We start from the raw sequence: 25,619 nt of genomic DNA, 5'->3' as shown, positions 1-25,619 counted from the left end.
AGCTTTTTTAAACGATCCTTCACTTGTGTACATACGGGAGAAGCTTTGTTTTGTCCTTAAACGTTAAATTTCACCACTTGATCTGGAGTTTGTCATGTTTCTGGATTTTAGAGCTATAAAAATAACGATATAGAATACATTTATCCTAGGAATATATTTGGTGTGATACATAAGTCAATAGAAATATGTTAGGCGAGTGAAGTACCTTCTTTGAATTAACTGCAGCTATCTATTTCAGTTCATTAGAAGAATAATGATTTAATGCGATAGTTTAACTGACATCAAAGTCATTGTATTAACTGTTCGAGTAATAAACAGGCAAAAGTAATTACATCTGTAGGTAGGCCGAATATTTCCGTATAGTTTTTATTCTTTGTCAAGCCTGAATGTCATATATCAGATGCTATACTTTAACATGGGTGAAAAATTACTGTTGGACATAAGGTTTGGCTAATTCACTTGATTTTTATTAGTAAAAAGACATTTTTTACATCATCGGGTTTTTTACCGTTAAACGGTGTTCCTCACGGTCATCCACTATTCTAGATTCCGTTTAATTTCACCATAGATGTCCTCCCTTAGGTTTCTTCTTTGTTATGCAACCTTTAGAAGACTGATGTATTTAATGAAAAACTACTAATCATGTAGAATACATGAATTATATTGTTCCATTTAGTTGAAACGCTGACAAAAATTCGTTGCGTCCCCTAAACTCTCTGACTAATAGTATAAGCGTTTTTAGAACATTTTTCTCTCTGGCTGTTAAATGTTTGCTCAAGACAGGTTTGAGTCGTAGCCTAGTTTGGTAATAGTAAACGACTCTGAGAATCGAGCATTTGTCTGGTACTGGAGGTTATATTAACTCTTGATGGATTGGTTCCTGGGGGAATCTAGGCACGATTTCGGGAAGCTTACTTATCTTTTATTAAGTTTCGTCAGTCAAAGTGTAGGAAACATGTTCATTTATCAAAAATTGCGAATATACTGACCAGCAGTCTACTCATCATTGCATTACAGAGGGGAAAATGGTCAATGTAAGTAAAACACGTGTTTAGATGTCACGCCTTTGGAGCATAGCTTGTGTATTGAGGAATAACGGGGTGATCTTTGTCAAGGTAAGCAATAGATTACTGAGCAGCGAGGAGGAACCAGTTGAAGAGGCTATGAATCTTCATCAATCAAAGTGGCTGAGACACATCACGCGCACGCACAATCAACTGTTGTTTTAACATACAATTATTTGCTGAAGTGGAAGCAGGTCAAAGGAAGAAAAGTAGAGGTCAAACCAAAATGTAACACCAGTTTATATACTCATTGAATATTGATTTGAGCCAAGCAGGTAGATAAAGTCTACCTAGTTTGGGTATGTGCGATAAGTATGGTCTGTGGTTGAAGACGTTAAATGACATGACTAAAAAATAGACAATATGATGAGAGTGCATTCACTCCTTTGCTTTTTCTGTATCTATGTCTTTTATGAATACCTTTTCATTCCGTCTTCTGTAGCTGATTTTTCAACGCCTTATTTTTGTCATTATCATTCGTACAGTTATTTTTAATTCCTTTGCTACTCATATTGATAATCTAATCTCATTGTGTTGGTATTGTATGGAAACTAGGGCTAATACACATTTATACCAGGTTCTGCGTTGCTTGTGACTAACTGATTATTCTCCAGCTGATACAAGTCTAGGTTGAACATGATCACTACGCTATATGATATACAAACACTAAATTTCAGGAATTCACCAATTCTTTTTTAAACCTCTGCATATTACATCTGTTGTTGTTTTAGATTAGTTATATGCTATTAAATAATTGAAAATTGCAGTATGCTATTTTAAGGGCTGTATATACGTAGTATCTAACAACTCTCATAAAGGATGCTTGTTTAAAAACGACTATTCGAATCCGTTTTAAACACAATTTTGATCTAGCAAAGTAAATCACTTACTGCTGCAGACAATGCCACCTTAGTTTAGATAAAATTTAGTTCAAATTTTCATTAGTTTAATCACCCATAGAATTGAAAGATAACATGTCCATTTGATTTTATTCACTATTCATCTTTTGGTTATATCTTATTCATACACTTTCTTAGTATCTATAAATTGAACTGTTACAATCTAATTTAATTATTTCCAGAAAGGATTCGATAATCAATGAATTCTTTTGATTAAGTGTTAACTAGAACTTAGATAGTAATTTAATATCACAGATACTAAGATTAGTCAAACTATCAAGTTTTTTCATATAACCTTTTCCATTTCTTAACTTAAATAAAGAAAAAAACTAATATTATTACCGAATCAGTTATTTATGAGTGTATTCTCTAACCATTTCTTTTTGTTTTGTTTCTGAGTATATAACAATTTCAAACACTTTCTATGGGTTGTTCTATAAATTATTGAACTGATAGTTGATCCAGTGAAATATTTAGGTAAACAAACATTCATTGAGTAAATATATATTTGAATAATAATAATATAGTATTTAAAACATAATTAGATAGAAATTAAATTTGTGTATATATAAATTGACGTAATAATCATCAATAAATACAATTGTCAGAAGGGTTTTGTGGAGATTTCAGAAATTTCACTGATTGAAATCACGAGTCAATTGAAGCTAGATCACCATGGAAAACCTGGAAGCACTGGACGGACATTTTGTCATAGTACGGGACTCCTCAGCAGTGCGCATCCACGATCCCACACCCCGCGAGATTCGAACCCAGGACCTATCAGTCTCGCACCAGGCGCTTAACCAACTAGACCACTGAGCCGGCATCCAATGGTGTTAATGTCTAACTTCAACCAATCCACGAAATTGCGTCACCGTATATCATTATCTTCAGTGAACTCAGTGGTGTAGTTGGTTAAGCGCCTGGAGCGAGACTGATAAGTCCTGGGTTCAAATTTCGCGGGGTGCGGGATCGTGGATGCGCACTGCTGAGGAGTCCCATACTAGGACGAAACGTCTGTCCAGTGCTTCCAGGTTTTCCATGGTGGTCTAGCTTCAACTGACTCATGATTTCAATCTGTGAAATTCAATTGTCCTGGTCTTAAGTAAAGCTAGTTTATTTAAGTATTTTGATGTTTATTCACCTAAAAAGAAATGAACATTATGTTTCTAACATTACTGCTTATACTTTTACTACTTCTACCACTATGGGATTTGAATCGACAATTACGTCTCTGTGCTAATATTGTATGACAACTCGAACTGATGTACGTTCATGCGATGTTCTACGTTGTGACTGACTGACTGAAAATTTCACTTACTCAACATTAATCATTAATTGTTTATTTTTAGTTCTCAAATTCTATATTAAAATACTATTGAAAAATATAGCAAATCATAGAGTTATTATACCTTTTCTTTTGAAGAATCATCGTTCAAGATCAATTAACTGATCGGATTTTGTATCACATTTGTGATTCACTTGATTATACTAGTGTTTAGTTTAATTCTTTTTCACAAAAATACTTAAGTTGAATAGAAATGTATAAAATAAACAATTAAATTGATTTAACATAGAATATATGCTCAGAGCTTGATTGATAGATTGAATTTATGAATGAAGTAAGACGATCAAACAAAAGTTTTGGTGTTTTTCATGAGACGCAAAATTGATTACAAGATTTATGATTCATATTGCATTTTGATAATATCCTGTAGTGTGTTCTAGTTCCATGTTTCATGTGGATGATTGTGATGCAGTTTTGTTCTCTGAGCCTTTATCCAAGATCTTTGATGGTGGTAACTCTAAAGACATCAGAGAATTTTTAGAAGGTTGAGACTCAGGTCAATCAGCAATCAACAAACACATTGAAAGTAATCCAATTTATCAATCAATCAGGAAAATTATGGGCAAACATAGGACTAAAAATCAAATCAATGGGAGATACAATCAAAATAAAGAAGTAAACAATGACAGGTTAAAGGTTAACAACAACCAATCAACGTCGAGGTCTACAGGATAAGCTGCGAGTCATTTGTGGAGAAATTTGAATACTTCACTTCTACCTGAAGTTTCTGCTGATGATGTTGTTCAGAAGAACGATGAAAGGTCCATGATAAAACCATACAGCTCAGAGAACCAAACTTCATCAAAAACTAATTCCATTATTAGGATGAACGCTTGTCTTTAATTTAACTAAGAAGTTTTATTTAGGGGTGTGATTTTTTTTAATTATTACTTTCAGAGAAATAGAATTCTGTGCCTAAAATCTAGAGTATTATGTTCTAATAATCACTAATTTATTGAAACGTTTATTCAAGTTTTAAATTAATAAAATACACCGTAACAAAAGTTAATAGTGAACAGTTTCATCTACTTTGTATACGGTTATCATAGAAATATTGATAAATGATGGGTAGTGGTCAGCACTGGAATCGGGACGCGCGTTTCATCCTATCTGGGACTCGTCAGCTGGATGTATCCGAAGCCCAGAGTTGATGTGCACTCCGGGACTCGAACCCAGTACTGATCAGTTGCAGTCGTAAATAACAATGGGAAGATACAAGTAAAACAACATCAAGTGAATTGATAAATCATATTTCAAATGGTATCTTTAAGTGGTTCCTAGTTTTAGAAAACAACTAAAAAATATAACAAAGGCAGATACTTTATAATTAAAAAAAATTAGTTTTTTAGTATTACGACTGCAGAATATGCGATGATAACTCTGATGATAACTATGATATCATCTCTAATAGATTTAATCATTCCCATTTTCAAACCTCAACTAATTCAAGAAAGTAATCTTGATAAGAAAATTTACTGAATAGAACCAAAGAAGATTGATTTTACATTTAAACTAAATGGAGTATTTTATTAACTAATTGTCATTAAATACAAAATCATAATGAAATAATCATTATATAACTGTTATGCATTAAAAGTCAATGAATGGAAATAATATTAAGATTTGACTAAAATGAAAATGACCTAAAATCAATACCCGAAAATGGAGAGTGATTTTCTTTCTTATTTTGATGATAATAACAACTTCGGTGGCTTGTTTGAATATGTGGGCCACATGTTCATGTGATCTAGATATTTCAATAAGTTATCCATTTTCCTGTTTGTTTTAACGCATCATTATGTCTATTGAGTGCATAACCTATTTAGGCGTGTTTATGAAAAGTTTACAAGCTTTCACTGTACAGGTTACAGAAAGGTATAATCAATGACATCAAGGTGGTTGGCAATATGCACGGAAACAAATGAACATTATTCAGATGTCATTTACCAAACTGGTAACATCTAACTGGCTATTACTCAATATTTATCATCAGAATTGATCAAGAAATAAGAAACGGAAACTTGTTGAAACACCTTGCGCTGAGAATTCTATATTGTACCAAATCTATGATATTGAATAAAGCTTATAGTAATAACAATTGGGAAGAATAATATATTGATTTCAATGAATTAACGGGCTTCTTCCGTTATTATTATCATTAAAGTGTTTTGTATAGTTTTCATTGTACAGTGTTGTCATGTGATAGGAATATAGTATAAATTTTCTTGAATTTACTTAGTAGAATATTAATGAAAATGACGTGAAAATTGGTTCTGCATAAATTTACTTGAACTAAGTTATAGAAAATCAAATAATATTGTCATATATCACATTTTAAATATACTGTCAAATATGCAACATGAAGCTTTATGATTTAGATGGTTTCATTATATGGCTGTTATTGTTATTCTAGAGAATACTATAAGAACTTAAGTCATTATGTAGAAGTGAGCTTCTTAGTTCGTTTTTTTGGTATGATTGTTTCATCAGTTTATTTCTATTGGCCTTGTTTGTTTATGGTTGTTTTCATAGGTTTCATTTGTGTTTTTTCTTCATGTCATTGTATTTACGGTTGATGGTTTTTTTTTGTTGACCTATGATAATATAGTTAATTGACCACTATCGAATAGGTAGACTTTGCCTTGATACATCTATTAATTGTCAACTATTCGGAATTGTATGCTCTTAAAAATTCCTGGACAATTTTATAATATTCTCAATTGTAGAATGGCAAAATTTACACAATCAAATTAATGTCTATGGTTGTTTATATGGATTAATATCACTGATAACATTTTGCGTCGTTTCATTGATGGTTTGTATTCCTCTATGTGTAATTGAAGGAAATGTTCGTTTTCTTGAATGTAATGTTTCTCATAGTTAGTGTATTTTATTTTGTAGGTGAAATTGTCTTATTTACCTTTACTGTTGTCTTCCGGTCTGAGTAAAATAGAATGAAGTATCTGAGTTGGTTTATGAGAAACTTTAACTTTAAACAGTTTTAATATTCTGATGATTTATTTATCTTTATCACATACGGTAGATTTATCAACTCCCTGGTTCCCGACGTTGATTTAGCGATGATAAATCGATTTCCCGTTTGACAGCTGAAATTAGAGCATGTGGTTGAGAAAACTAGTTATCAATTAGGCACATATGTTTATTTCATGCTGGAAAATCTTTTTTTATGTCAAAGTATAAAGATCATATCATTTTATAACTCAAAATAGTTTGTCATTCCATCATTTATCTTCAGTTTACTTTGTGTGGTTTATTATTAACATTCAGAGTAAAGAGCATCATTTTTTGAACGATAATGCAATTTCCATTTCATGTTTGTTGATAAACAAACAGTCAGTTATAACTGTTCAGTTTTCACGCTGTTAAAACATTGGTTATAATGAGATGGGTTGGTACTAATAAAATTACACCCTGATTGTTCTGTTTCTGTCTCTTAGTATTCAGGTGCTGGAAAAGTAAATTCTCTTGGTCAGTTTGTATATATGATACATATGAAGTTTGAACTATATGCAAACGCATGAAAGATTTTGGTTAAAACTTAATTTCGTTATGTTATAAAGAAATAGATATCATGTCTAAAATATGTATCTGTCAGTTGTAAGTGTAGGATAATTCACAGTATTGAATTTAGAGTGTTAATTAGGAATTTCCAGGTCTATTCAAAGCGTACTATAATAGCTGTGAATAGACGAGTGTTTGAAGCAATAAAATACCTTGAAATTATGTAAAGTTATAGTATAGTGATTAGAATATAGAACTTAATCATTTACAAAGTAATTGCCATTTTATACAATTACCACTTAGCGATAATCTTTCGGAAATAGTTTTCTTTATAATTTGACATCAATTGAAGAATCATTGAAATCAGACAGAGTTTGAAATAAATTTTGCCAGTTAGATGGAACTTCTCAACAATGTGTATCCATGATATATAAATTGAGTATGTGAAAACGTAGTCATGTAATTTTCGTTTCTTATTTCAACAGACATTCATTTTAAATTCTTTGACTTGATGCACTGATCTTTCTGATTATATAAAAACTTACATTCACATTGTTTCCGTGTATCTGTAGTTGTCATTTGTCGTCGTTATCTTCTCCAGCTTATTACCTTACATCTAATTAAATTTAGTTAGTAGAGTCTGTGAATGGATTAATTTCATAAAATGTACGACAATGAATGCATTTTGTTTGTACTATTGAAATCTTCTCAATAAATAAACATGTATTCTGAGAATAATCACGGAATTTATGCCCAGTTTACTAGTACAATCAAGATAATACGGAAAAGAATGAAAGATAAGGTTAATTACGGGGAAAGATATAGTTTATATATTGTTTTGAAAGGATATTTATCACAGGTATCATAATGATGTGAATCAGTACTTTCTTTATAATAAGACTGAAACGTTATGTTTGGGAATGAATAATGTAGCCAAGGGTAATTTCATTACCATTACAATGTGCTTCTGGTCTACTATAAATAGAAAGCAGAAAATGAAATCGGAGGGCACTGAACAAAAATGGCAAAAATTATTGCGACGAATCTGTCGATATATACATGGCTGATTGTTTACTCATAAAGTAATACAGATGGAAAATAAATTTAAATTGAGGCATTTTCATTTCTTTAAAATTTTAAATAATGAAAGAAACTGTAATATCTAATGATGAATTTCACTTAACGTGGATGTTGAGAACTCTTGTAACAACTTTGGATGTTGATGTTTTTGAATTCCAGTGTCTACTAATTTTCATCGACTAAATAACTGACTTATTTTAGTTAGATCAGCATTGAAAGCCACGAAACACTAAATAATTGTTTTGTACATGTATGAGACTCCTCAAGGTATTGGGTATTAATTGCTCCACCACCACAGACGGAACTCATGTGTGAATGCTTAACCTCTAAACCATTGAGGTGGAATTCAACAGTGTATATGTCTAACTTCAATCAGTCTGCAATATTTATTTATTTTAATATTGTGAAAATTCCCGCTTCGGGATTTAATAAAAAGATGAACAGAGTAAAGATATATTCCTTCGCAGTTAGTTTTCTTATCATGGCTCCACACATATATATATTTCATAATACCAATAAAGTATACAAGTCAGGTGGAAATGCATTAGATAATACAAATTTAAGTTTTTATAAAAATAATTGTGGATGTTTAACGTAACAAGAAGATGCTGTGGATAAGGTGATAGATAGTTTGAATAAATTAATTCATAAATAGGTAATATGGTTTAATTGTAGAGTTGATAAAGTGTTTGACAGATAGTTCATTGCAAATAATAATTACATAATAAGGAATTTGTATTTGTAGTTATTAGATCAATGGTACGTTGGATGAAATATTTGATAGGAAGTTCAATATTAGTAATAGTTGGAATATATTATTGAAAAATCAATAGTAATAGGATCAAGTAAAAGAAATATTAAAACTATGTAAAAACAATGAAATGAATAGAAATTTTAGAAAACTTGTAAACGTAGATCTACTCAGTTTTCTATGACCTATATCGATGGCCAATGTAGAGAGAAAGAGAGAAAGACAAATTAGATGAAGTTTATTTGAGTTTAAAAGTTAACCTTTTATAAGTTGATTCCAATGGTTACTACTATTTACTAAAAAAAAAGAATCTGCAAATAATGCAGTATTATAGATAATTTTCAAAGCTTTATTCAAGTCCACTTGATATCCTATGTCCGCTAGATGAACAAAAATAAAACTCTTATTTCTTTCAATGGTTGAAATCATGAGTCTTCAGTGATCAGAAGACAATAGTGTACGGTGGCGAAATTTCGTGGATTAGTTAAAGTTAGACGATAATACCGTTGGATGCCGGTCGGCTCAGTGGTCTAATGGTTAAGCGCCTGGCGCGAGACTGATAGGTTCTGAGTGTGAATCTCGCGGGGGGCAGGATCGTAGATGCGCACTGCCGAGGAGTCTCATACTAGGACGAAACAGCCGTCCAGTGCTTCCAGGTTTTCCATGTTGATCTAACTTCAATTGACTCATGATTTCAACTATTAAAATGACTAAAATCTCCACAAAACCCCTTCATATTTATTTATTTGTTTATTTTATTTAATATGTATATGTTAGTTCATAGTTGTGCTAAATGTATTCATTGAAAGGAAATGTTTCCTCACTCTATTCATCTGTCTATTTTATTTATTTACTCATTTATTAATTTAAATTTCATTTTATCACTTCATTATTTTAGTGGTATTCATATGATTTAAACAAAACAAGTAATTATGCATAACTATAGATATACATACACAATTAGTTCTTATTCATGTTGTAATTATTTTCTACATTTACAACAGTAGTATATGTAAATAACACTGATATGAATAGTTTCTTTTTTATACTGTTAACAACAATGCATGTGTTAAATTTAAATTACATAGAATGTTTATTATACACTGTTTAGTTATTTTATGCTTATTTACTAATAGTACTTAATAATGCTTAGATTAGCATTATACTTGTTTAACTAGCATATATTGCACATATTACATAATATGATTGTTCACAAGGATGCACTATTCAGTATTTTCTTTCTTTCTTATTTATTTAGTTTGTCAATATATTTCTAGACATAAACTGTATATGAAATGTTTCAAACAATGTTTTATCTCTTTTACTGACCTGTCGTTGTTGTTGTTGTCATGATGAGTTTTAAACTGTCGATGATTTTCAACTTGATATTTTTGAACATAAACCGGTGACAAGATTAGTCAAAACACACTGAACATATAATTTACGTTTAACAGTATAGCGCTTTGCAGAGATGATGGAATTTTCATACATTTTAAATTGCAAACTGATCTTAGTCAGATTACCAATAAATGCTAGGAAGAATTAGAGGGTCATTATATCCTAACACGGAACTTCTAGATATTGCGTATGCAAAAATCGGGATTTGAAAATCGAGTCCAAGAACTCCGGTCTCGGCTGGGAAATAGGATTATTTCATAATTTAAAATCTGATGGAATCCTATGATGCCCACAAAACCGTGCGCTGACAATAATCATATGGTTAAAAGTGACTAGCTTCCATAAGCAATTCTTGGAGTTCATTTGAAAAGCCATGACCAGTGAAGTTCAAACATAACAAGGGTGAAGAAGTTGCCCAGTAAAGACAAGAGTAGATAGTTTCGCAATATCTTCGGTTGATTGAAGTTAGATGCGTACACCACTGGATGTAAGATCAGTAATCTAGAGGCTGAGCGCTCGTGTTCCATGTCGAAGTTTCTGGGTTCGATTCCCAGATGCAGGGTCATGGATGCTCAGTGCCAAGGAGTTTTATGCTGGAACGAAATAGCCTTTTCGTACAACTAGAAATTAATCCAGTTGATCCATTTCTCTACCATCTCTGACGGCATTAGCTTTTGCTGCCTGACTATCAACCCACAGAAAAATAGGAGTCATTTGCTAAATTTTAGCTGCGGAGTGTTATAAGTTGCTCGATTTGTCAGACGTCTGGCATTTACAAGAATGTAGGAAAACGTCTTGCCGGGGAAGTGACTTGAGTGAGATCAACACCAGGAAGCACTTGATATATATGGCACTAGTCATTACTCAGTGATCAATCAATTGTACGGACATCTTAGTTCTACAGGACGTTGGCTACGCTGTAAATAGCTCCGTGGTAAAACCTTCGCCTGTGAAGGTGAGTAACACGGAGTCGAATCCACCAGGAATCGTCGGTTCTATTAAGATTACAGGTACGCCTTGCTAATAGATGCTAAAGAGCACGAAACCTGGACGAAGCAGGGTTTCTTGTCAACTAGCTCAAACCCTCATCACCTTGTATCTCAACATAGTGCATGCGATCTTGAGTCAGTTTGACCAGTGGTCTTTAATGTAACTTGGTCGATAGAATTCGATCAGGATTAAGAAGGACCTGACATATATGACACTGATTAATACTTCTTGACCGATGAATCGTAAACTGACTCATTTGTTTACAAATATTTAGTAAAGTGAGGTCAAGCAAACATTAATGGATGAAATATTCCTTAGAGCATGCATATTTACTTAGAGAAAAGTAGAGTGAATTAGTATCTGAAGAGCCTTTATTTTTCCCTCGAGGAATATGCAAATACTTTGTTTTTTTATCACCATTACCTTGTACATAAAAGTTGTATCTTTCTAAGGACCTGAAAACGACAGTCAACCAATTCACTATCTAATTTCACATTTTATTATTCAAACACATAAATGTTTGTATAAGGACGCACCAAATAGATATGCACCACATAAGTCATTCGATTTGTGTGAGGGATGAGGTACTTTCCTGATGCTCAAACCAAAGCTGATGATTTTCTTAGGGAGCCACTCCCAGAGCCTTTAACTTGGAGGTCTATTCCACAAGGCAGTGGAGCAACGTCAAGAGATACAGTCCCATGGTAGCCAGTCACCAATAATTGGTTCATATGGCATTTTTTCGCTCAGGATCCTAAAGTCCATGTGCACCATTGGTTCGGAGTCAGGGTTTTTCAACTGCCCTCCGTATCCCCTTTATATTTAATGCCAAACAGCAGAATATTTACTGATAAATTAATAGTTCATTAAATAACATTTAGAATAGAAATAACTCGTTATTATTCTTTTCTATTAATCAATAGTTTTGCATTACTAGCATCATATTTTTATTGATAAGACTTGAGAGATCATAATAATAATAATTATTATTACTAACAATATTACTATTATCACTTTCATTACTACTACTCTTATTTCATCTTTATTATCATATTATCAGTAAAGATAAAGAACAAAATGGAATAGATACTCTGTTAGAAGTGAACAAATGAATAAGTCAACTAAAGTAATTGATAAATATTTCTCAGAAAAAAAAGAAGAAAAGAAATTTGTATATGTGCTTATGTGTATTTATATTAATGCAATTTACAAGAGAAGCATAAATGATTATAATGAAAAATGGAATGAATAATAATTAATTATTGTATATAATTCCCTGAATATACTATATATATACATGGGATAAATTGTACTTTTCATAAATTGAGCCTTTAAAAATAAGTATTCTTTGGGAACACTGGATGGCCGTTTCGTCCTAGTATGGGACTTCTCAGCAGTGCACATCCACGATCCCACTCGCAGGATTCCAACGCAGGGCCTTCGATCTCGCGCGCGAACGCTCAACCTATTAGACCACTGAGCCGGCATCCAATGGTGATAGTCTCTAACACCAACCAGTCCATGAAATTGCGCGACCATCTTCCATTGTACTGAGGTAGATACCTGTCTCTACCCGACATGGATTATCTCCACTGGTCACTGCTTCTCACTAGAACTCCGAGAATCCCCCCACGAAACTATTCACTAGTGAGCACATGTTGATTACTAGTATATGGGTTGTGGAGATTATTAAGTTTTTGATTGAGATCATGAATCGATTGATGTTAGACCACCTTTGGATATTGTAAGTCAAAAGAAAAAAGAGACATTCTATGTATTATACTGTAAAATTGACACTTTTTTTCCACCTATCCTTTTATAAAAAGAAAAGATATGGGTAAGTTCAGTGAATTTATTGTACATGTACATTGGAAACCTCTTGAGATGTGGCACCGTTTTGTTTATCAAACTATTAAACTGGCTTACTGATACTAATTCATATCATTGAATAATGAAGACAGAAGTTTTGAAACATATTTACTATACTATGAATTATACTGGGATGGTTTGAAAAAATAATAAACTCCTCTTACATTTTAGTCTTTTGAGTATACATAAAAGTACTTTAATGGTTGATTGTTCGATCACATAAAATGTCACTATTTTTTTGTTTTGATCTCAGCAAAGGATTTAAACAGTTCTTTTTTTTTTCAATTCAGTAAAATTCTAGTAGGTAAACACTATTTCATTTCAGTTTAGTTTTTCTTAATTAAATATCTTTCCGAGATATACTGTTCACCTGATCATATCTGATTTGATTTTAAGTTTAGAAAAAACACTTTTGTTGATTAGTTGAAGTTAGACCGGCCGGTTCAGTGATCTAGAGGTTAAGCGTTTGCGCACGAGACCGATAAGTCCTGGGTTCAAATCTCATGTGACGGAATCGTGGATGCACACTGTTTAGGAGTCCCAAGATAGGACAAAATGGTCGTTCAGTGCTTCCAGGTTTCCCATGATATTCTAACTTCATGATTCATGATCTCAATTACTAAATAATAATCATTTGGAAGTGATCATATTTTAGGATAAGGATGCATAATTCAGAATTGAGAAAATAACTTTCTAATTTTGGTGTGAAATTCAAATATCACGTAAAACATGCGATAGAAATATGAAATATCAGCGGAACATTAGTTTGCAATTATAAAGGATAATTAATGGTGTTAAATGTATCGAATGCAAATCGACAATTTCCGTAAAAAACATCAATCTGTTTATACTGGAATTTTTTGAACGAACTAATTAATTAGAGCCTCTTGTATTTTTGAGCAAAACTTATTCATCCATATGACAATAGATCATTTTGTAGCTTATCTCAGTACGCGATGAAAAGCTTAACTTTAAACCTTTAATCATGACACTAATTACTTAACTCTAATTAAGAACAATATGGAGACGTATAAATTTATTTGGATCATTCAAAGGGTTAGATATGATGAACAGTCTTTATCCATTTGGACAAATTTCTATTTTTACTGTAATTATGTAACATTTGTTTATACTTTGAAATAGTATTGTTTTCTTTTCAACAAATTATCCATTTGCAAAAACTGTTTTCTGATTGACCAGTAACTAGTCGAGATTATTTTAAGCTCATCCCTTTAGTGTACTGTAGCCCATATTTTTTCTAGTGTAGTGTAGTGTAGTGTTATATTTAGTTCGTAATCGTCAATGAATATAACCTCTATAGATAATCATGAATATATTTATCTTTATACTAAAGTGATACTTTTATCATTTATACATAAATCAAACCTTCATTCAAAATTCAATGCTTGTGATTATAAATATTTTATATTATATATAAATATTATAATAAGTTGTATTAATCACTATGATATGCAGATCAACTTATGTAATCATGTGGAATGTATTTTACACATAAGTTTCTTTGCAGGTTTTTTCTTCTTTTTTTAGTTTTCATTTTACAATGAACATGATCTTGATTGTTTTCATATATCATTTCATTATAATATTACCATATTTGATAAATTTGTCATTGTATTATTAAATGTAAACTAGAGTTATGACATGACATTAGTTTGCATTTATTTACTTGATCATGAAAATTATGTAACATTATGGTAATATCAGAAGGGGTTTTGTGGAGATTTTAGAAATTTCACTGATTGAAATCATGAGTCAATTGAAGCTAGATCACCATGGAAAACCTGGAAATACTAAACGGACGTTTCGTCCTAGTATGGGACTCCTCAGCAGTGCGCATCCATGATCCTGCTCCACGCGAGATTCGAACCCAGGACCTATCAGTCTCGCGCCAGGCACTTAACCAAATAAACCATTGAGCCGACCGGCATTCAATGGTGTTAATGTCTAACTTCAACCAATCCACGAAGTTGCGCCACCGTATACCATTGTCTTCAGTGAGTTAATATCTCACAAGAGGTCTGGTTGAACTCCACTGGTAACGGTTTCTCACTAATAATAGTTATTTACATTAAGTTTAAGTTATAATAATATTATCAAGGATGTGGATTAGTTGATTCTTGTTTTTCGATGCTGTAATAATAATAAGATGTTGATGATGATGTTCACCTGAGAAATATAATAAATTTAAGGACCTCGAACAATTTGAAATATTTGATCATATATATATAGCCGACAATGACATTTATGCAACATAACTAATAAAATATACCTGATTTGTTTTCATAATTTGCTTAAACTTCTTATATAACTATTAGTTACATCATAGGAATATAACTGATTACTTGTCCTTTATACAACTGAAAAAATTTATAAAATTCCATGTAAGGTAGAAGGTAAGACTAGAAACATAAAATTTTAGTAAAACCAAGAAAACGAAAACGAATTCACTTTAAAAGTAGTTACTGATTGACAATGATATCAGAACTACATTGAATTACTGCATAATTTATTTAAATGGTAAATAATGAAAATTGAGCACATTGATATACACTGTACTTGATATAAATTAATGGGTGAACATGGTTTATAGTGATTAAAAATTATAAATAAATTACTGAGTGGTTATTTCCTTCTGATTACATAATTATCTGTTTGAATCTTAAGTCTATTCTAATGATCTTAATTTAAATATCTTCTGTAGTATGAGTACTTATTCATTCTGTATCATCCTTCTCTACTATGTCTAGTTTATCAGAGAAGGATTCTGTGAATATTATAGTAACTTCGATAGTTGAGATAATGAGTCAATTGAAGTTAAACCACCATCGATATATCGTATTTGTTTAACTGATATTTATTGTACGACTCGTCAGCAGTGCGCACCTATGATCCCACTCACGGGATTCGAACTCAGGGCCTTCAGTCTCACGCGCGAACGCTCAACCTACTAGACCACTGAGCCGACCGGCATCCAACGGTGTTAATGTCTAACCTCAACCAGTTTAACTGATATTTATTAACTTTGAGAACAACATATAAAAGCGAACAATATTGTTTTCAATTAGTTCCTCATTAGCTTTTAATCTAATATACAATAATATTTATGGGCATATACAAAATTACTAAACCAATCACGACAGTTTCTGAGTCAATGATAACAGTGGAATAGGCTACATAATAAGTGAAAAGTACAAATTGGTAGTGTACTAGTTTTGATGAGAATAATAAAGGCTTAAATCAATGTTATATAATCGGAAATAGATCAATGATTAGAAAAGTATCGACACTGAAATAACATCAGACAATAACACCATTGGATGCCGGTCGGCTCAATTGTCTATTTGGTTAAGTGCCTGGCGCGAGACTGATAGATCCTTGATTTGAATCTCGCGGGTTTTTGGATCACGGATGTGCACTGCTGAGGAGTCCCATACTAGGACGAAACGTCCGTTTAGTATTTCCAGGTTTTCCATGGTGATCTAGTTTCAGTTGATTCATGATTTCAACCAGTGAAATAAATAGTCATTTATTAAGGCCAAGGGTGAGATAATGATGTTACAAATGTTATTTTTACTTAGTTTTCATTTATAGATGCTTTGATAAGTATGTTTATTGATCAGACTACTCAAAACGTATTGCACAAATACATTATTATTAGATAAACAGGACAAAATAATAATGAATAAATATGGAATGGATGAAATCTGGTTAGTAGTTGAATTCAGGAGATCTAATACATCCTGTCTAGAACTTGTCAGCAAGATCCATCATATTTCAACCTACTTTTAAAATGGACTAATATTGGTCTTCAACAATATTTGATATATATATATATATATATATATATATACAGTAAGTTAAGCGCTCGCACGCGAGACTGAAGGATCTGCGTTCAAATCTCGCGAGCGGGATGGTGGATGGGCACAGCCGAGGAGACCCACAATAGGACGAAACGGCCGTCCAGTGCTTCCGGGTTACCATCAATCGGTTCATGATCTCATTCAAAAACTTAATAATCTCCACAACCCATATACTGATGATTAGCATGTGCTTACTATTGACTAGCTTCGTGAGAGGATTCTCGGAGTTCTAGTGAGAAGCAGTGACCAGTGGAGATAATCCATGTCGGGTAGAGACAGGTATCTACCTCAGTACAATGGAAGATGGTCGCGCGATTTCATGGATTGGTTGATATTAGAGACTATCACCATTGGATGCCGGCTCAGTGGTCTAATAGGTTGAGCGTTCGCGCGCGAGATCGCAGTCCCTGCGTTGGAATCCCGTGAGCGGGATGTAGTACTGAATGCATTGACGAGGAACTCTCATTCCTCAGGAGAACTTTGGCTGAAAATGGCTATCCAAGCCGTCTCATAGAGACACACATGGAAAGAGGTCGGGACAAGGAATCCGGTGATTTCAAAGAAATATCTTTATATAAATCTGAAATTTAAAGGTGATCAAACTTCTGATATAATTAAAAATTGGTTAAGGGCAGCGATAAAAAGAATCTTCTATGCAGCAAAGCTGCGACCAAGGTTCACTAGTAGGAACTTGTTTTCTGTATCCATAAAGGATAAGCTTCCTCGTCTGATCGTCTTAATGTGCATCTACCAGTTCACCTGCTCCTGTGAAGCAAGATACATAAACCTTAGCTAGTACTTTCTTTGGACTCGGATACAAGAGTATGTCCCAATGTAGTTCTATAAAGGTGAGAGCAAGACAGTTAGAAGTTCCATTTTTGAACATCTAATCGACTCTAATCAATCCACTGATACAGAGATTAATTTTAAGGTTGTTTATACAATTCGTCTAAATCTGACTAGATTTCTTTTCACCTAATTCCTTAAAATAACAGAAGCTCTTGCAATCCATGACTTGAAGCTAGTATTGTGCGTACAAAAGAAGTACGACTTATCGTTATTCTTAACTTAGCCTTAAGCTGTATTATTATTAATATTATTGTTATTATTATATTCTATATTTGGAAATATCCCCTCTCTCTCTCTCTTTAATTGTATTATATCCTCATGATTTTATTTATATTTGTCTCTGATATCATTTCATTTCACTTAACATATATATATATATATATATATTACGTAATCTAGTGTTATAACGTTTCTATTACATCATCATATTTATTCCTTGTTTATATGTCCTTGTGAAACTAATACTTTAATAAAGTTTTCATTTATATATATATTACTACAATCTCCACAAAACCCAACTGATATTAATCAAAATGTGCTCACTAGTGACTGGCTTCACGAGGTATATCCTGGAGTTCTAGTGAGAAGTAGTGACCGGTGGAGTTCAACCTGGTCTGTTGTGAGAGAGTAACTCACTGAAGACAATGGTGAATGTGTCGCTCAATTTCGTGGATTAGTTGAAGTTAGACATTAACACCGTTGGATGCCGTCTCACTTGTCTAGTGGTTAAGCGCTCGCGCGCGAAACCAGTAGGTCCTGTGTTCGAATCTCGCAGGGGGCGAGGTCGAGGATCCGCACTGCTGAGAAGTCCTACAATAGGACGAAACGGTCGTCTAGTGCTTCCAGGTTTCCCATGGTGGTCTAGCTTCAACTAAATCATGATCTTAACTTTTGAAATTACTACAATTTCCACAAAACCCATCTGATATATATGATTGTACAACTAGAAAACAAATTTGTTGAAAAGAGATTTTCTCACTATCGAACCCTCACTATTATATCAGAGGCTGATATAGTTTGCTCAGTATTTTACAGATTCCCAATTTATTTAAATTAACATAATTTTGTAGAAGTTAATTACATAGAAATACTAATTCTTAGTGGGTAATCTCATTCCTTTTAAAAACTCGATGCATCTCCACGTCATAATTTTGTAGAATAATTTCGCTAATAGGTGTAATAAGAAAAAACTATGATATTATGCAGTGATAAAAAGTACAAAGTATTTTGACTATGTAAATTACATACAAAATGAAGCCAATCAGGAATACATGAGAAATTCGATAACAGAAACCATTCTACAGGAGGTTTTTAAGGTTACGGGCTAATAAATGCAAAGCTTTTTTAAGGAGATAATTACAATAAACTTTAGTCGAACCATTCAATGAACAGTATATACATATGTTAGATGGTTGGAGGTTGTCACTAGGAAACCATGCTTGATGTAGGTCGTCACTTATCAACAAAGCATGAGTGAAAACTTGAAGGGACTGATGTTTCTTGTATGATTCTAGCCTGCTTCACCTAGTATCACAGTCTGAAACCTTTCCATTGAGCTATTCGGGCTGTGTCTGATCTCTTATAAGACCAAGGTACTTAAGATTGATTGATCACTGAGTAGTGACTAATGTCATACATGTCAAACCTTTTAAGTGTTGACTACATTTTACAGCTTAATTAGTAACAATCATTTAACATTAACATATTGTACATGCGATGTCGAATCACTTAGAATCGCAGCCTCACTTTAATTTTGATACACAGAATTCGATCAGCACTTAGAGGATTATACAAACATGACAATGGTCACTGCTCAGTTGTTAGTTAGTTACATATATGTGTATATTATTGAGAAAATTTATAAGATTTAAATACCATGACATATTATCTGTAGAATAACATGGAAGTAGTTACTTGGAGTAAGGCACTAAATAATATACTTAGAAAACAAATAACATATTAAACGACCAAGAGTGAAAGTTAATAATGATTTTTAGTTTTCAGTGAAAGTTTCTGGTTTCCTTCTCACTCGTACATTACTATAAAGTAGTATTTCCTGTGAGACTATAATTTATAGACGACCTTTGAGCGACGCTAAAGTGACCTTGAGAACGGATACCTACTAATTAGGACGAAATGAGAGTTATAAACCAGTCAGAATTATGATTTACTGTTGATGGTTAAGGTTAAAAATTAGATTTAGGGTTTTCATCACTAACTGACGTCAGCTATAATGCCAAAACTCTATTTAGCCAAATGTATGAATGAATTTCGCACTATAATTTATTACTCGTTATCTTAGATCTGATTGGTTCGTCCATAAATTATAGTCTCGCCGTATTTCCTTTTTAGTGAGATCATGTTGTGTTCCCACAGACTGAATATCACGTTACTTATCATATATTTATCAATGTATTATTATATGACAACTATAAATTATTAAGACAGTCGAAGGAAGAAGTTTGTTAATCAGTTAATGTGAAATTCTTGATAATTATAACTGTTAAAACTATTATTAATATTGTCGGAAGTTTGAAAGTATAATTGACAGACAAATATGATAATACTTAAATTCATTTTGTATTGTTTGTTTGAGTCTTCCCATTGATATTTACGACTGCAATTGATCAGTCTTGGAGTGAACATCAACTCTGGGATGTGAGTACATCCACACAACGAGTCCCAAGAAAGACGAAATGCGCATTCTGGATCCTACTGCTAGTCACCATCCATCTTCTTTTATAATGATAACTTTTGTTTATTTCATTTTTTTTATCGATCATTTGGTTGATAATTTTTCTAATATAAGCAGTGATATTCATGTCTGTGAACACTCCTCTATTTGAATACATATTTTGTACTTATTGAGAAACATTTAAAGAAGAAACAGGGTGTCATCACATAATAACAAGAGTTTAATTCACTGGGTATATTGTTAAATTTAATACAAAGTTAATAAATTTGCCTTTGAATTTCAACTATATCCTATTCCCTATGTTTATGTATAAATGTGAGTATACTATTGTTATTTATTATAAAACTTGGCTTTGGGCGTCAACCCGTAGTGATGAAACAATCTAATTCAGACGAACTTTGTTGGGTATTATATATATATATATCAGACTAAGTCAATCTTTACTCATTTACCATATAATATAAATTATATAGTGCCCGTTTTCATTATAGCCCTGCCCATTGGATGACCTGAAAGAATAACTAAAATTATTGATCATATATATCGATAGATTGCTTCGAGTAAACTATTTACTTTAAATTGATAGTTAACTACAGATTAGATAATGAGGAGTACACTTTAAGTAGGATATAGTTTCATTTTAAAGCATTTGGAATGTATTCGTCTGATTTTTTTATACACAGTACTACGGAATCTTTATATTGTAATAATATAACAAGGAATGATCAAGTTCATTAAGTCAGTTGTATGGATGATTATTGTTTGTTGATTAAATAAATGTATTATATTCAGAGTAGTCACGTAGTAATATAACTTCTTATAATCGTATTATATAGTTTGTAGCATGTTTATATAAATTTACTGACCTTTGAAATTACAACGTTATTCTCAAGTTAATTATCCTTCATCCAAAACCATGATTGTTAGTTAAAGTTTATCAATGAATAGCACATTGGACATGTGAAGCGGTTTAATTCTCAATGTAAACATTAACACTTGGATCCAAATACATTCTGATGATGAGTCCAGAATAAAATGAAATGTACTTCTTAAATTTAGCCACTAGCCATAATCCATCCATTTTTATAAAACACTAATAATTGTTTTTATATAAGACTATTTCTGTTCTTCATGTGTATGCATTTCCTTTTATAGGATATGTTGGGGACGACATATCCCCAAAACTCATATTTTGTTAATCGACTAGTTACGTGGTGAATTTAGTTTCTGTCTTCATTCAATGCTCAGAAAATAAATTTTCCTCAAATAAAAAAAAATATTTTTTTCATGTTCATTTGCTAGTACCCCCACATCGAGTTACTGATTTGACGTTAGTAGACTGTCATTTATTGTACTGAATCCTTTGTCTTCTAAAAAGAATCATTAGAATAATAACTTATTACTGAAATTCATTCTAATCTATCCGAAGAAGTTCATTGTATTTAATCAGACTGCATGATTTTATTTATTCAGTACAGAGATATTATCACTGGATGTATGCAAATTAATCACTTGTGTATACGTGCTAAAAACTTAGTAATATTATGTTGTTTATGATATGAAAACATTGATTGTTTTATATATACAAAGTTAATTGAACAGTTATTACTTTTTTTTCTTCATTATTTTAGATCTCAAAGTGAAGTTCGCAATGATACAGCAAAACTTCTTTTGGATCCCATTGATACATATCCGACAAGATCATTGACTGTTCAATCAGAACGTAGTTCTGAACGCATCCCATCTATTAGTTGGTCAGTTCATCCAACATCGCCTTTAAGTTCAAAATCACCAACGGGAACTTTATCACATGAAAATATGGATGGAAATGCTGGATTTTTTATGGTTGAAGTTAAATTATTAAGTGATGAAGAGGTTCCATTACAGTTGGAAGTTACGGTAAGTCTAGGGTTAACTGAATTATTGATTTGATATGATCGATATTTTTCGATAAATACACTGATGTACTAAACAGTTCACTGGAACATAAATATATATTGATGAGTATGGCTAAAATTAGTTAATAATTTTATAAACATAAGCATTTATAGGCTAGGGTATTTAATTTTTCCATACAAAATATATTCAATAGATTTATTTGTGAAATGTGATTGATAATAAAGCATAAATGAAGAAAAAAACACGACATTTATTCTAGAAAATCATGAATTCACTAAGTATCAGGGTTTGTGAAGATTTTAGTATTCTAACACTTAAATTCTGAGTCAACCAAATGGTTCACGTGCGAGACAGAAGATCCTGGGTTCGAGCACTGTGTGCGGAATCATGAATGAGCACTAATGGAAAGTCCCATATTAGTACGAAACGGCCGTCCTGTGCTTCCAGGTTTTCAATAGTGGTCTGGCTCAAAATTGACTCATGAATTCAACTGTTAAAATTCACTAGATGTTTCGTTGATTTATCTTCATGTCAATATGTAACCTAATAGATTTAGTGATTTTGAATTATCACTCTCATAATTTGGAATTCGCGCCAAATAAATTAATAACATAGAGGAATTTGAGTTAGTCTAATTTATATAAATTAAATCGCTAGCTGATCTTAGTTAGACCATTACTGAAAACATAGGAATAGATGACCATTTTGTCCTAGTGTAGGACTCATCAAGAGTGCGCACCCACAACCTCAGATCCGAGAATCAAACTTAGGATCTTCTGTAGTGATTTAAACAAAATGGATTGTTTAAAAATCAGAATTAATGAGCTTAGGATGTATATATAATTAAAAATTAAATTTTTTAAAGTAAGTTTTTTTTCTAGATACATAAAGTGACATTTCTAGAGTATTTCAAGATGATTCCATTAATCAATATGAAAAAAAATCTAGGGAGTTTAGAGGGAAGGAATGTGTGAAGAGAACCCACTAGACTGTCATTCTAATTAACTGAATAATAATAAAAATGAGTAGTGAGTCCAAAATGCTTTAGTTATTAAGGCCTATGAAGGTTAACCATTAATTACTTTTGTATAGAAAGGTCAAGTTCAAATGTTGTAATTGCTTTGACTTCCAAAAAGTTTGATAATATGGAATTGGATTATTTGTTGATTATTTTGCAATCACTTTGTTCTTTCTCAATTAAATGTCATACTATCAAAATGTGAAGAGCATTTTCTCCTCAAAGTGATAGGTTTCTTTTGGAATATATTCAACAAAACTCGTAGATACCTGTTTTATTGTTCTTTTCAAGTATATTTAAATCGATATGATCATTTGAAAGTTCTCAGGTTGGAATCATGAGTCAATTGAAGCTAGACCACCATGGAAAACCTGAAAGCACTGAACGGACGTTTCGTCCTAGTATGGGACTCCTCAACAGTGCGCATCCACGATCCCGCACCCCGCGGGATTCGAAGCCAGGACCTACTGGTTTCACGACAAGGGATGTGTAATTTGTCTACCTTTGTTTATGTTATTAAACATGGTGTTATATACAGTGGAAACAATTTTAGAGCAAGAAATATACTCTTTAAAGTTACTTTTAGTCTTACATTATTAAATGTATAATTTGGTCACTTTTAACTAACAGCTGGATAAAAATGAAGTGATTAATGATGAAAAACACCTATAGAAAGGTAAAATTTGAGGGACTTGTTTAAAATCTTTCTTCCTGGTTTTGGATGTTATTAGATAATTGTAAGAAGCCATATGAGTATAATCATCATTTTCTTAGTCTTCATTAAAAGTGGATTAACATACATATTAACATTCTTTTAGTATGTAAGAGCTACATAGAAGAGTGTAACTTTTATTAGGGATTTTATTTCAATCTATCTACTTATATCTTTTATGCACAGAACACTATAGTACATCCTAACTTATTGAATAAAAAAACAAATAAGTGTGTGTGTGTGTGGGGGGGAAACTACAGCTTGAAATCAAGTATATTAGACATTGCACGACTATTGGACATTGAAGAACGGATACACCAGAACTTTACAAACACTTATTTTATCCCAAGAAATAATGTTGCTAAAATTTAAACTTAAACAAATATACAGGTTACATATTAACATCTCTAATTAACTTTCTACTATAAAAGTCTTATATTCTGAGATGGTGGAAAAGATTTATAGCTCAAGTGAATGACTTTGATGGTGTTTTGTTCTTTGGAGCTGGATAGTTTGGTTATGAAGCTTTACATGAAGTTTATGCTGATGATACCGTTCAGAAGAACGATGAAAGCTCTACGATCAAAGTATTCAACTCGGAGAACAAAACTCTATCAAAATTCTTACATTCTATTTTAAAGTAATAAAAATAGACAATTGTTGTATTCAGTTTAGTTTTATTATACTGATTGCATCTATTTAAATATGATTTATTAATCAGTTATACATCTAAAACATCTGTTAAACTGAGGACAGTATAACTAGTTTATTATGACGGTTAATTGAAATAAATGTTAAGCTATAAAGTAATTTGGTTTAATATCATTTTATGTGTCTTTTAAATCTACATTCATCATAAATGTCATTGATAATAAAAAGTTGACCTGAATATATCTCCTTTTTGTCCAGACTAACAAAAATACTCAGTAAATAATTATCCAGTCGTGAAGTGTCGTACCTAAATAAAAAATAAACAAACAAATAAACCACTGAGCCATAATCCAACGGTGTTAATGTCTAACTTTAACTGGATACCGGCTCAGTGGTCTAGAGGTTAAGCATTCACACACGAGACCGATAGCTCTCGCGAAGCGGGATCGTGGATGCGCACTGCCACAGAGGAGTCCCAAACTAAGACGGAACAGCCGTCCAGTGCTTCCAGGTTTTCCATGATGGTCTAGCTTCAATCGACTCACGAATTCAACCATTAAAATTGCTGTAATATCCACAAAATCTCCCCTCTGATTATAAACAAATAAACCTTTCTGTTGCCAAATGTATACCATCATTATTATTAAGGGTTCGAGTTATCCCTTTATTAATATTTTGAAGTAAATTCTGATTTGTTTTTGTTGGGATATGTTCATCCAGTATGGATTGTCTTGATACAACCATTATGTCACAAAATATTAAGGGTTGTGATTATGTGGTTTCAGTAGTTCTGTCGATTACATATTGTGTATTTGAAGAGGAAGGTAATTGGTTCAAGTATTAATGAGAATATCATCACTGGGATGTAAGCACCTCCTGATGTATACTTGTTTGTTTGGAATTTAGTAAATAAATAATTAACTGAATAGAGTTCAATCCTCGATATAATTTGAGAGGAGATTTCGGTATTTATGTCTAACCTTAATTGCATTT

The 25,619-nt window shown here is 32.2% G+C and overlaps 1 protein-coding gene across 1 annotated transcript in view; it reads left to right on the top strand.

Annotated features, from left to right (window-relative positions):
• The window catches only part of MS3_00009647 (uncharacterized protein), a 94,581-nt gene that overhangs the window by 2,670 nt on the left and 66,292 nt on the right, over nt 1-25,619 (top strand). The window contains exon 2 of the mRNA XM_051218043.1: nt 21,978-22,245. Coding sequence (XP_051064474.1) covers nt 21,978-22,245 — 268 coding nt within the window. The remainder of the gene's footprint in view (nt 1-21,977; nt 22,246-25,619) is intronic.

The sequence above is a fragment of the Schistosoma haematobium genome, chromosome 7 (assembly GCF_000699445.3).
Source record: "Schistosoma haematobium chromosome 7, whole genome shotgun sequence".
NCBI lineage: Eukaryota > Metazoa > Platyhelminthes > Trematoda > Strigeidida > Schistosomatidae > Schistosoma > Schistosoma haematobium.
Note: the sequence above shows the minus strand (reverse complement) of the source record. Positions and strands in the feature narration are given on the sequence as shown.